Source organism: Chaetodon auriga, chromosome 14 (genome assembly GCF_051107435.1).
Source record: "Chaetodon auriga isolate fChaAug3 chromosome 14, fChaAug3.hap1, whole genome shotgun sequence".
Taxonomy (NCBI): domain Eukaryota; kingdom Metazoa; phylum Chordata; class Actinopteri; order Chaetodontiformes; family Chaetodontidae; genus Chaetodon; species Chaetodon auriga.
In genome coordinates this window covers 11,571,188-11,585,349 of record NC_135087.1, presented here as the reverse complement: position 1 = coordinate 11,585,349, position 14,162 = coordinate 11,571,188, and the positions used below count along the sequence as shown (strand labels likewise).

General features: G+C 42.2%; 1 protein-coding gene across 1 annotated transcript in view; it reads left to right on the top strand.

The window, feature by feature from the left end:
• Positions 1-14,162, top strand: part of myo6b (myosin VIb) — a 36,890-nt gene that overhangs the window by 593 nt on the left and 22,135 nt on the right. The window contains exons 2-15 of the mRNA XM_076749378.1: positions 3,025-3,171; positions 5,650-5,719; positions 5,822-5,895; positions 6,260-6,389; positions 6,712-6,817; positions 7,367-7,422; positions 7,534-7,631; positions 7,721-7,885; positions 8,599-8,679; positions 10,554-10,734; positions 10,891-11,035; positions 12,500-12,657; positions 13,053-13,144; positions 13,600-13,672. Coding sequence (XP_076605493.1) covers positions 3,055-3,171; positions 5,650-5,719; positions 5,822-5,895; positions 6,260-6,389; positions 6,712-6,817; positions 7,367-7,422; positions 7,534-7,631; positions 7,721-7,885; positions 8,599-8,679; positions 10,554-10,734; positions 10,891-11,035; positions 12,500-12,657; positions 13,053-13,144; positions 13,600-13,672 — 1,546 coding nt within the window. The 5' untranslated portion in view covers positions 3,025-3,054. The remainder of the gene's footprint in view (positions 1-3,024; positions 3,172-5,649; positions 5,720-5,821; positions 5,896-6,259; positions 6,390-6,711; positions 6,818-7,366; positions 7,423-7,533; positions 7,632-7,720; positions 7,886-8,598; positions 8,680-10,553; positions 10,735-10,890; positions 11,036-12,499; positions 12,658-13,052; positions 13,145-13,599; positions 13,673-14,162) is intronic.

Sequence of the window (14,162 nt, the reverse complement as noted above, 5' to 3'; positions counted from 1 at the left end):
GCCGTTTCCCCATATGTTGTCACCCCTCAGCCAAGTCACCTTCTGAAACCAGAAGTCTGACTTGTTTTTAGAGGTGGTGTGATCTGTCCATACTCTCTTCCTCCTGTTGGCCTGTTGTTGATATCCACTGTATTTTCCACATCCCTTTTTGCCTGGTAGAGAACAGGAAACAAGAGGCAGGAAACGAGGCGTGTGTGTCCTGCTTTAACTGTGAGCCCCTTCATGTGTGTGTACGTTAATGTTTCCTTCTCTCTGTGCTCTGTGGGACATGTGATTTGCATTGTCTCCCAACTGATCACTGACTTTTGTTTGTTAAGCTTGAATCTCACTTGAAGCGTCTCACCTCCCCGTCTGGATTAGGGTCAAATGCTAAGAGGATTTAGGGCTGCAGAGTCAAAGTTACTCGTGAGGGACTGGTTTGTATTTTGTTGAGAAGTCAGTGAGGCCTTTGCTTTGAGATGTAGATGTCTGGGCTGAAGGACGTCTCCTCAAGTGGTGTATCAGATTGTTTGGAGGCTTGCTTTGAAAGCTCTTGGGTATTTGTGCAGTGATGTACATTATTAACAGATAACTGGAATATTTCCATTATAGCATGTGCAGCCATTGGACGTCATGAAGTAGGGAACTGTGGGAAAGCTTTGTGGTTATCAGTCATCTCACAAAGATAGTCTTGAGGACCCCCCCCCCCCCCCGCCGCCTTGATCTCACTCTTGAAGGCTGAAGATAACACACTGCGAAAGTAATCTTATCCTCCCTCCTTCTGGTGCATTTGTTAAACTCCTGATTATGTTTGAATGTGGTTTGAATGCAGTCATTTCACCATCAGCAACCGCACAGTTTTATTATCACCTCTGCACATTTGCATAATGGCATACATGTAGTATGGACACAGCTTACAGATAGGGCCTTTTCATTGTTGCAGCCAGCTCTAGTGCATGTTGTCGAATCAGATTCATGTATATTCCTGTTTTCTTTCTTTGCATCCTGTCAGTGCGAAGACGATTCATTTGCTTTGCTTTCTTCAACCAAGGTTCAAGAAACTTCCGCTGCAGTAGCTAATGAAATGAAATTTTGTTCTGACTGTGGGTTCTTTGATGTGTGAAATCATCCTCTTGCTCGGCTTTTGACCCACACCGGGCAAAGTCACCTGTCGTAAACGAGGGTTATTGTTGAAACAATAGATGGGTCATACAGCAGTAAACTGAGACAACAGCATGTCTGCTTGTGTGATCTTTCATTCACTTTCACGTCGGATCTGCATTTTACTTAAATGCAAGCCAGGTTTTCATTTGTTTGTGTTTCTATGAATAAATTGTTTAACATTTACTACACTTTTTAAACATTTCTTTATATGTCATTAGCACAGGTACATTAAAATGTGTAATATACCTGTGTTCTCCTGTCCTGAAATAAAGAAAGTGATTAAATGTTGTTTAAAAAGTACATTCTGGTGTTTTTGCCAGGACAATAGCTTTCAAGCAGCGGTACTTTCATCTCCGTTGTAACACATCTGTAACAGAAGGTTCATCTGAGCCTTCTGTTACAAAGTCCTGACAGCGAGGGAGTGGCTGGAAATGGCTGTAGTGTATTTACACAAGCCAGATGTAGGTGTATTAACCTGACAGAATATGTGCTTCATCATAAAGCAGTAAAACCTGCCTTCCGCAACTTAATTACTCTAATCACTAACACACGGGGCAGTTTTTATGTAACGCAAAGGCATTGATCACAATCATTGTTGTCTTGCCTCATCTGGGTCCAAAAGAAAGACAAAGAATCAATGGAGAAGGTGTCCACAGGCAACAGCTGTCTCCCTATGACTGGATCCCCCATTATGCTGAGTTGATGTACCTGTTGAACTTTGAGTCCTTGTTGAAGGCTGCATCAGCAGTTTCCAGCACCTATCCTCTCTGACATATGACCTCAATCCCTGAAGCTAATAGGATCCTCAGGCATACTGTCAGCACTTTTGCTTTGGAGAACTGTGTGCGGTTGTAGGATTAACTGTCAAGAACTGCTCATGACACGCATGTGAAAACACAGCTTTCACATTTGACTGAAGATGCTCTGAGATTGTCAACAGAAGATTCAGGCAGAAATTACCCACTCTGCATCTGTCTGGGTCCAACTGTTGCTGTCAATCAGAGAGTAAAGTCTTCCAATTTTAATGTGCAGCTGAATGTATAAAGATGTAAATAAGCAGTGCTTAAAAGAGCCAGCTGGTAGTATGTCTTTCTCTTAGTTGGACGTCCAAATTATGCCCAGATGGTTGACAGTGAAGAAAATCTACACTCGACAATGCTCCCCAAAATGTCATAGTTTGATCGCATTGTCTCAAGGTTACCTGCTTTAGCTTGGACACACACACACGGACAGATTTGAGAGTCTCCAAACTGGATTGTTTAGCACGGCAGTGTATGTCAGGTCACTTGGGGATAGTGTTGTCCTCACTGGCGATGGCAGGAATCCCTCAAGAGACGACTCCAGTTGCATCTCAGTTGAAAATCCTCTCTTGCAAGATCAGTAGTGGGAATACCAGGTTCATGGAAAGTGAAGCAAATGAAGGAGGAATGCCACTGTAGATCAGTTTGACAGTAAAAATATTCTCACATGATTTCATTTAAGGTTCTCGCATTTTCATGACTTGTAAGGTTTAGTTAAGACTCGCAAAATGAAGGTATGCAGGAAAATGCTGCCATGCACATGAGGATCAGGTGCTCAATAAAAGCCTGTGACAGTGAGAAATCACCCCCACAGGATTAATGTTTTCTCAGTGGTTAGGTTGCCAGTGCTGATATCAACTCGTGTTTGTCAGCAGAAAAGAGGAAGATGAACAGGTAAAGCATCTGTTGTGTAGCTACACAAGCTCTGGGGAGGAGGCCGTAGGACCAGCTTAGAAGCAAATTCAGTTTGAAGTTCTTCAGGAGAAATGCAAAACTGTGCGCTGGACTTTGCCTGTTTATGTAAAGCCACATATGAGCTTTCCTCTATTCACTCTCCTTTCTGTCTCTCCCCATCTCCCAGTTGTGTGGTTGTGCTGACTGGAGGTGAGCCATGGAGGATGGGAAGCCAGTGTGGGCGCCCCACCCCATCGATGGGTTCCAGCTGGGCATGATCGTTGACATAGGAGCCGACACGCTCACCATAGAACCACTGAACCAGAGGGGCAAGGTGGGTCATCGCACACAAACACACACATGCACAAGCACCCACCCCATGCACTGCTTTCCATTTACGGGCAAAGTAAGGCTGACTGGAGAAATGGGTGAGGGGCTGATGCTTGTTTTCCTTTCATGTGGCTCTGCAAGCTGCACATTCATTGAGTGGGTCACGTAAATACGTGTTGTTTGACTTAATCCCAGGAGCGTGCTCACAACGGCATGCAATCACAAGTTCATGCACAAGAAATTTTAAAACTCCTATTTTCTTTACATTTGCAGCAATCTGTGTGAGGTGCGTTTTCAGGTAGAGAGGCGTTAACGCAACAATGTGTAAAATGTGAGAAACATGAGAGACCACATGTACAGAGGCATGAATAAATAAATAGAGCAGCAGCAGGTGCGCTGATAGTGTTGCCTAGAGGGAGAGCTGCTCATTAGGAGGTAAAGGCCACCTGTTACACCTGAGCCGTCACGTGTCCCCAGCAAGCAGGCCTCTGATGTTTACAGCGGACACGTACTCCTGCAGTCGCCTCTGCATCTGTTTCATCTGAGGTGTGCTCATCACAGCTAACGCACAGACGTTTGCCACCTCAGACATTCTGGCCTGTTATCCTATCACAAGATCCTGCACACTGCTCTTACTCAGCATCACAGTTTATTGATTCAAGTGTTCCAACAGGGCCTCGACCACATATTTTCCAGAATGCATATATCCCCTGTCTTTGTTTAAACGAAAAAAATGCACAACCTGTTTCAAATGCTCAGACAAACACGTCGACCCTCAAACACCAGAGAAGAACATTCTGTGTGTGCACAGTGAGATTGCTTTCCTTTCGGTGGAAGTGACTTATAAACAAAAACAAAAGCAGTTAACTATTTATTTATTTGTAGTTACTTAACATCTTTCTGGCACACGACCTAGCAGTGCTAGCCATTGTTGTTGTTGTGAGAGCGAATTGAGGTGTTTTGAAAAATCTGTGTTTTAATAAACTAAAACACTGATTGCGTGTGAATGAGAGGCCCAAACGCAGAGGAAAATGTTCCTTTTGCAAAATATCTGAATACGTGCGGTAAAGGTCTAAGTCATGGCAGTGTCTCAGTAAGCCAGAATGCACAATGACAGAACCCTGAAACCGAAGCAGCTAAATGGAATTCAGCCCTTATTCATTTTATTATATACACCTGTGTTTGACCAGTTAAAACTATAAGAACAGTTGATTATTGAGTGTGATAGCTTTGGCTTTCTCTTGATGTTTTATTCAGAGGAATTCTATGTTTCTCTGGTGAAAATGGGTCACGTTCATGAGTGTGAATTCCTTGCACTGTCAAAATATCTGCCAGTGTAGTCAGACAACCCTGTGGTTTGCACTGCAATACAGTCTCACCTTGTTAGAGACTTATTTTGCCATTATTTATGTACTATTATATTTCTAATTGTGCCAAATCCAATTGTGTTACCCAGCTGACAGATAACCGTGTGATATGAAGACTCCACCGCACTAAATGACTCGTGAAGATGAATATAGGTCGTTCGGCTCTGAGCTGGAGAAAATGTGAATGAGATTGAAGTGAATCTCATTTGGAATAGCTCCGAACTTTGGGTGCTCGTGATCACTTATTGCAAGGCATAAACTCTACCCCATTCAACGAGGGAATGAAAGGCCCATTGAGTGTCTTTTTTTTTTTTTTTTTTTTCTAACAGCAGTGCCGAGCTCATTAGTGTCCCAGCTCGGTATACGACCCTCAGCCCGGCTGCCTCTTCATCTTTGTCTTTTTTATTGGTTAGACATTTCTCACATGGTTATTATAGTGGATGGGCATGTCCAGATTGAGCCAAGATACGGTAGCAGGCGCACAAAGCAGATCCTGTTTATGCTTGCAGCCTGTTTGTGGTAATAAGCCATGCATCACAGCACAGACTGGAGTGCAGTGAACATATGCAAAGAGCAAAAGAGTGTTTATTGTATTGATATATACTGTAAGGAATAACCACATACATATTGATTGGTTCCCTCTAGATCTTCCCTACCACACACATGCACCACATACACTCACTCGCTCACTCACTCAGGTGTTCAGATCCAGTTTCTCTCCCTCCAAATTATTCATTACCCTGCCATGTCCCCCTTGTTTCTCTCACAGCCGGCTTGTTCCATTGAGTTTATTTCCATTAACTCAGACTCTTAAACAATAGAGTGAGAATATCAGTAACTAATTTAGCATGGGAACATGTCGCACCAAACATCATTACTGCAATCTTTAAGCATGATGAATGATTCATGTTTATGCATGCTCACTTAGCTTTTTTAATCTGTCTGGTTTTTTGGATGCTAATAAACATTTGTTTTCCGTCATAAGCTTTTCAACAAACAAGAAGTAAACAGTGAATCATCTAGTGCTTGAATTTGGCAAGGATAAGTAGAGACGGTGCCACTTGTAGCACGCCTATCCACCCAGGAAATGACATCATATGAATGTTGTGTTACAGACCTTTCTTGCTCCGATGAGCCAAGTCTTCCCCGCAGAGGATGACGTCAACAAGCACGTAGATGACAACTGTAAGTTCTTACAGTCTATTTTCAAATGTTTTTGTTCTAAACAAGGTCAGTTTTCCAAGAAAGGTTCTCATGATCTCTTGTTTTTCCCCCTGTTGCTTTCAGGTTCACTTATGTACTTGAATGAAGCTACTCTTCTCAACAATGTCAGAGTGCGGTACAATAAAGACCACATCTACGTATGTTTCCCTCTATTTATCAATACTATCCAGTTGCATCATAAGGGGATACAGTAACAGTTTTGAGAACAGGAAGAGAGAGGAGCCTTATCCTTCCTTCCCTGGGGGGAAAGTACCAGGTGGTAAAGAGGGAAGCTAGACAAGTGTCATAAAGTCAGACTGGTGAACCCAATCCTGATCCCAGTCACTCACTTAGGAAATGAGGGACAGCTGGTAGATGAGAAAAGCAAGAGAGAGAGAAACAAGTAAAGGTGTGCGTCAGTAGCCTTCACTCGGCTTGTTTTTGCCTCTCATTATTCAATAATTTATGTGCATTGCTAGTAGCTTTCTCTAAATGCAGTGACTGTATTTATATCTATTCCAGACATATGTGGCCAATATCTTGATAGCTGTGAATCCTTACTTTGACGTCCCCAAACTGTACGGCCCTGACTCCATCAAGTCGTACCGCGGGAAGTCACTGGGAACTCTGCCACCTCACGTCTATGCTATAGGTGAGAGCTCACACCTTCTAGTCACTGTTAAAAGAGGGGATAGCATACGGTATTAAAGTACAGAGTTGGGGGACGCCCCTATAGCTCAGCTGAGGCTGTCAGTCCTCTGCAATGACCGCTGGTTCGACTCCCGCCTGCGGCTCATGTGCTGCGTGTTGTCCCCTCTCTCTCTCTGCCCCCTTTCCTGTCGTACCTTCAGCTGTCGCTATCATAAAGGCTAAAAAACATTGTGCATTATTTCATTATTATTGCATTTATTCGGTGGATTTTATTTTCCATCTTATGTCGGGCATTGTCTTTATTTTATTTTGTTTTGTTTTAGCCGACAAAGCCTACAGGGACATGAAGGTCCTCAAGATGAGCCAGTCCATCATAGTTTCTGGTGAATCTGGTGCGGGAAAGACTGAAAACACCAAGTTTGTTCTCAGGTATGAGCTCACATGCATCATCCTACCTCCCACCTTCATCTTTCCTTCATGCTCACCTTCTGTCTCCTCCTTTCTGGCCATGTGTTCACAGGATACAACGTTTTGCAAATCAAATGTCTGCTCTCTTTCCAAGCCAAGATATTTCACCGCCGTGCTTCGACTGCATGGCATCGAGACTTGCTGATAATGTCTTGCAAATATCTTGTGAAAAATAGATTGAGAGTAAAGATGGTAATACAACAATAAACTGCATACAGTTGCGTTTAACCAGCAAAAACATGACTTTCTGACTGCCTGTCATACTGCTCTGTTTTTAGAGGGCCACTTCAAACAGTACAGAAATGAGGGGAACAGTCAAGGGCGCGAATTGGTCAAAAAGGCAACAAGTACTTTATTATTGTTACTGCAGCTGTAGGTCTAACGGCTGTAGCTGCTTTTCAAAGGAAAGCTCTTGTAGAAATCTTTAAACTGTGGATTTTATTGTGTGTCAATCATCTGGGGATTTACTGTATATGTTCATCATTGCTGAATTTCATCCCCATCTTGTAGATATCTCACCACAACATATGGAAGTGGCCAAGATATTGATGAGAGAATTGTAGAAGGTAAAACAATAACAAATAAAAAAAATAAATTGCTATTAATTATCAATACTACATGTACTGTATGGGGGCAGTGTGATCCTCATTCTGTTTTTTCCCCACTTTAAATCTCAGCAAATCCTCTTCTTGAGGCCTTTGGAAATGCAAAAACAGTCCGGAACAATAACAGTAGTCGCTTTGGGAAGTTTGTGGAAATCCACTTCAATGAGAAGGTAAAAAAGATTATCACTGTTTTGCTGTGTGTGGATCATGACATTAGAAAATCAGATTTTAACACCAGATTCTTGTCTCCTGTCGCCAGAATGCAGTTGTGGGTGGATTTGTCTCACATTATTTGCTAGAGAAGTCAAGGATTTGCATGCAAAGCAATGACGAGAGGAACTACCACATCTTCTACAGACTGTGCGCCGGAGCCTCCGAGGACATAAAGAAGAAACTGCACCTGGACTCTCCAGACAGCTTCAGGGTCAGTGGGCTAAGAGAGACAACAGGGTCTCAGAAAAGACTACAGATTACACTGTATTATGAGCCAAAATAAAATAGATAACTTCAGCTGTGTCATTTGAAAGAGAGATGAACCTGAGGAGCTGTGAGCGAGCCAGAAATCAGCATTTTGCGCTCTTCTTATGTGGAGTCGACATAAGTTGGCATTTCTATTGAAGCCCACTATGTCACATGAGCTTATTTCAGTGAGGTCAAGGGGTCCTCCCAAGTGAAATCAGAATCCCCTCGATAACAAAATATGTCAACAAAATATGTCACAATTGAATTCTTTTCCTTTTAGATGCAGTTATCAACTCAGCAGGGACAAAGTCAGTGAGCATAAAGGTGTTTACCCCAGCCTTTATTTTCCTCTACATGCTCTACAAAACATCACTTAACAGAACAACAAGCAGCTCAAGCTGTTCCTTTAGATGTTTATCATGGTGTTATTATATCAGGTCCCTGAGGTGACACCCACATCAACAGAGGCAATTACTTCATGCAATTCAGTACCAGTCAGCTGTGGAGCAATATTGGAAGAGAGCAAAGTAAATCATTTAGATGATGGAAATCAATACAAATATCCCCAGTACATTTGCCAGCACAAGTGAAATACATTTACGCTGTGTCTGAATTGAATTTATCAAAGTACTAATTATGTTTCACTGTTTTTAAGCTGATTTTTCTCCGTTGCAGTACCTGAACCGAGGATGCACCAGATACTTTGCCAGCAAGGACTCTGACAAACAAATCATGCAGAACCGCAAGAGTCCGGAGGTAATGTCACGGTCTTTTCTGGCTTACTCGCGCTAATGCGTGATTGTTTTTGACACGTGTGTAACATTTGCCTATATCAAGGAGCAAAGGCAGACAATGCATCGCAGTGCAGCACTCTCTGAATCTTTCCTGTGCTGTAAATCTTTCAGATAGATGTATGTTATTCTTTTCCCAACAACGACAGCGAAGCACTGGACTGAAAGCACATCTCAGGCTGCGTTCAAGGAAATCAGCTGCAAATGCAAAGTGATATGCAGGAACTGGTCAATAAGAATATTTCACGCCAAGAAATTAGTTCAGGTCTGTGTATTAGATGAATTATGTATGACTAGAAAAAGAACCAGTGCCTTTTTGAGTTGTGAGGCAAAGCCTGCAGGAGACGCGTAATTAATATCATGAAACAATTAGAAGAATAAGTGTGACGTGTTGCTCTCTCAGGGACTAATTATACATGTTCACTCTACTTCTTGTTTAGAATAATATCTTCTTTTATGCTAATCAAAGTTTCAGGTGCAGCACGTGAGAGAGTGGCAAACACAGGAGCTGCTTTTAGTTCTCTTAATGGATTTGATCATAATGGGTTTATTTAGCCTGGTTTGATAACAGAAGGGCAACGATTGAGTTTCTTTTAATCGTGACCTTCTATTCTTACTTATGCTTTTGCACTGAATATTGTAATCATACTGATCAATCCATATAGATTTTTTTTGTTTGTTTGTTTGTTTCCAGAAGTTCATAAGCCGCTGGTGTTAGATTAGCTGTGCTTTGGTTTCATCGTCACCAGCTTTTTAACTGCTCTGTGTGTTCGTCCTCCAAAACAACATGTGGCTTGCATTTTCCTCTTGAAATACTGGATCCTAAATGCAGATTAAAATTTGTTCTCATGTTCCACTTCTCCTTTTCATATTTGTTAAAGGGTCTTTATTAAACATGCCCACCATGTGCTTACAAAATCAGTAACTTAATAATGGAAGTGCTTTAAGCTGTGTGGCTGTAAGTACATTGTGTGTAATTAATATGTTGCTAATTCAGTCATTGTACATCTGTCTGCTCTTCCTCGTGTCTGCGTTTTATAGGACAATAAGGTGATCTTCTCTTTCTCATCAGGGCTTTGTGCTCCCTGCTCTTTTTTCCTAAAGTAAACTCTGAGACGCTCAGGTTTTACATGCTGCTGTTTGTAGTGCAAACAGGAAATAAGAGTGCATGCTTCCTCTTCCTCTGCATGTGTGTGCCTGGTTTGGTTGGGGCTGGTTGTCGCTTGGATAGAAAAATACAAAGGGTGTTTGCTTATTGAGCTTTTTCCACACAATACAGGGCTGCACAGTTATTATATGTTTCTCATAGTTTGCAATCAGTATTTGTTGAAGTGTGGCATTTTATTTTGAAGGCTCACTGAAAATAAAACATGAAAAAGATGCAATTAAAGAATTTTGTTCCCCTCAGTACAAGAACTGTGAATGGTCTCTCAGAATATAATCAGGTGTATATGGTTAGTAATTGTGCAGCCCTTGTTAATTATCACTGTATGATTAATCTATGATCTTGACTCCTAATGAATCTTGAAGTTGTTTGTTCCAGTCACATTTCACTCTGCTTGCTGTGTGCTGCTAGTGGAGGCTCTTTTAACACACGTTAATGTAAAAATATTTTGGTTGTTACAGTGAACATGTGGCTTTTTTTAGTTTAGCGTGGGCTGTTGGATCTCATCCAGTTCAATTTAGAATCAGATTTTTCATGAGATTGATAAAATATAGAACATTCCCAGTCGTGGTTCGCTTCCTGTTTGAGTAAATCATGATTTGAATTGAAGTCTCACATGTTGTCTGTTCCTCTTGTGATCTCAACTCTTTCTCACACACTCATGCGTGTTGCAGCATCTGAAGGTCGGTGCTCTGAAGGACCCTCTTCTTGATGACCAGGGTGACTTCAACAGGATGTGTGTGGCCATGAAGAAGATTGGTCTGGACGACACTGAGAAGCTGGACCTGTTCAGGGTGGTTGCTGGTGTTCTGCATCTGGGCAACATTGACTTTGAAGAAACAGGGAGCTCCTCAGGTTAGACAGATCCTGGAATTACGAATATTTATGACTTTAAAGTTCAAAGTCTCTGTGGATTAAATGAGCGTACTGATGTCCTGATGTGGTATGCTGATGGTCTGATCTTTAGAACAACAGACTGTAGTTGTTTTAAGGCTTTTCTGTCTTTTTCAGGTGGTTGTGTCTTGAAGAATCAGTCAGGCCAGACTCTGGAGTACTGTGCTAATCTGCTGGGTCTGGACAAGGATGATTTGCGTGTCAGCCTCACGACCAGGGTCATGCTCACTACAGCAGGGGGCGCCAAAGGAACAGTTATCAAGTAAGAACAACAGCACCCTGCTTCGAAGATCTGTCACTCTCTGCAGCCTCTTTTCAAAATGTTTTTGTTGAGAAAAAATGGTCCTCTTCGTCCCGTTAGAAGCCATTGTTTACTCACAACTGAACTCTGTGAGTGACGACAGGGAGTTCGTGATAAGTCTAAAAATAGCCAATAATCCTTGGCAGAGATTAACCAACAAGAATTTAATTGACACGGGCAGTGGCAGTTGTTGCTGTGCTTATCTGCAAAGTCTGCAAAGTATTAAAATGTCTTTATTGTGCAATACAATGAGATTAAATCCTGACACTGAATTAAGCCTTTTATTTTATGGTTCTATTATAAAAAGTGGATGATGTCTCCTATTACTCCTCACAGGCAAGTGCTCTGTGACTCTCAAACACCACTGCTAAATCACTAATACAAAACTCAGGGACACAGTAGCACAAATGTCGAGGGACTTGGGGGTTACTTTCCTCAGGTAAACTGTATTTCTTACACGATTCCATGTGGTGCAGTATTGACACTGCTCCTGTGTGCTGGTGATGTGGTATTTGAGTGATGGGGCCAGGTTTGATAGATTAATATTTCAGGAGGGCCAGATGCTGGCCTGGCCTGGAAGTGTTTTCTCCACATAAATAATGCAGCCTGTATCTGAAGAGGCAGGCGAGCATGGCTGCAGTACAGTAAAGGCTCGGTGTCTGGGGAGCAGGTGGAGCGAAGGGAGCCTGGCTTTGTCATTAAGCCCCAGACAGATCCAGCCTACCCCTGGGAGGTTGAGGGTTACAGAGGGGGTGGTGGACGTGATGGTATCAGGGATGACTGAGCCTCTAACTAGTGCGCATATGAAACATTGCAGTGGATAAGAATGCCTGTCACTGAGATGAATTGTCAGGATCCCATGTGTTTTCTAAGGCTTACTGCTGGTCTCTGACTGAATAAGCTACCTTAGCCTTAGCGTAGGTGGACTATTCCTGTTTGGGATGGAAGAGTGGAAGAGGGTTTTTCTTTTTTCTTATGCAGACTTGCCGGATGGAATATCAAATGAAAAAAGTGGTTAACGATCTATCATGGCAGACCTGTTAATTTTGAATTCACCTTCTTCTCAGCTGGGATGGCTGAGCTGAACTCTGGGTCACTGTGGAGCTGCACTTTGTCCATACAGTCAACCCCTCTAAATAATTTAAAGATAAATTGTGTTAAATGGCCATTAGGGAGTCCTTTAGAGTTCAAGGTTCATATTTTTGTTTTAATACCTCATCTTTGTCTGGGATTCCCTACTTTTAAAACAATCATCGAGCTCGACTGTAGAGATCAGAAGGGGAACGGCACTACATAGCCAAACTTTTGCTGCCACGTGAAAATTGGGTTGATTGGGAAAAAAATAAAAGAAAGAGGTTTAATAAGAGACTAGTATGTCCCAGTTTCAGACTGCCTCTCACTGCCCCACTTTGTTTTTCCCTCCAGGGTACCTCTAAAGGTGGAACAAGCAAACAATGCCCGCGATGCTCTGGCCAAGGCAGTGTACAGCCGCCTCTTCGATCACGTGGTCAAACGAGTAAACCAGTGTTTCCCCTTCAAGACTTCCTCCAACTTCATCGGGGTGTTGGACATCGCTGGGTTTGGTAATGAAATGAAGATAGTGTTCAATAAAATGTGGAAGTTTCAGGCAAACACGGTATAGTGTGTAGATTTCGCCCAACATCACTGATAACGCAACGCACAAACTAAAAATATGAGTTTCCAAATTTAATGCTGCCGTGGAACCGTGCACGTTATCTTTGTCGGTCTGTTTAGAAAACAGTCTACCTCAGAGATCCTTGTCTGTGCAGCTTGTTTCTTAATATAAGTACCCTAATGCATACACACACTTCATTATCAGGGCTCATGCTTGAGAATTAATTTCCCCCGACTGCCATAATTAACCCAGGCTTTGGAGAAATTTTCATTTTGGAAAATTAATTGAAATACATGTTTTTTTTTTCTTCTGCTGCCTCCTCTGTTTTTTTCCTCCTCTCAGAGTATTTTGAACATAACAGCTTTGAGCAGTTCTGTATCAACTACTGCAATGAGAAACTGCAGCAGTTCTTCAACGAGCGGATTCTGAAAGAGGTGGGTGAGCAGCGTATGGATTAAGGTGATTTGGTGTGGTTTTACTTCCGTATCCTGGGAAACCTGCCATGTCATGCCACTCACAAGCCAAACTTACTGACTCTTTCACGAGGAGGAGGATGTGATGGGCACATTGAGCTTCTCCGTCTTTCTCAAGTTATATTTTCCCTCCGTTTCTCCTTCATTAGAATGATAATTTCTCAAGGGATATGATGAGGCTTGCTTCTCTCTTGTGATCTCTTAACGTTATTCTCTTCCAAGGTCTCCAGTTAAGGCACCACTATTGTAGTTTAGGCCTCTTTCTCATTATCTGAATTGTGCTTTGATGGTTTTCTGTTTGTTTGTTTTTTGAAGTGGAAGAAGCCTCTCAGAAAAATGTAAAGTAATTTTATATCAGGACATTTTCAGAATGCTGGTTTAGCTTTGATTTTTGATGTTTGGCCATGTCTGTGCAGGAGCAAGAGCTGTATCAAAGGGAAGGGCTGGGAGTGAATGAGGTGCATTATGTTGACAACCAGGACTGTATAGGTAAGTGTGTTTGTCAGCTTCCTTCATACACACTGTTTCACTACCTCCACCTTCTCCTTCAGCACTGCCCTGCAAAACGTCTTACTTCAAAAGTCAACCCATATTCCAGTTTAACAAAGTGTTCCTGAGTCCATGAAGTAACATCCTTTGTACAATCATGTGTTCACGAAGTGGTGAACCTCGCTCCATCCTCGCTTGTGAACGTCTGAGCCCTTCCATTACGCCCCTTTCATACCCAATCATGATACGATCACCTGTTACCAATGAACCTGTTTACCTGTGGAATGTTCCAAACAGGTGTTTTTGGAGCATTCCACATCTTTCCCAGTCTTTAGTTGCTCCTGTCCCAACTTGTTTGAAACACATTGCTGCATCAAATTCAGAATAAGCAGATATTTACAAAAATCTATGAAGTTGAATATTGTCTTTTTTGGGATCGAGGTTCTATAAAGTACAAAAACACGATACAGGACTTATCTGATATCTGACT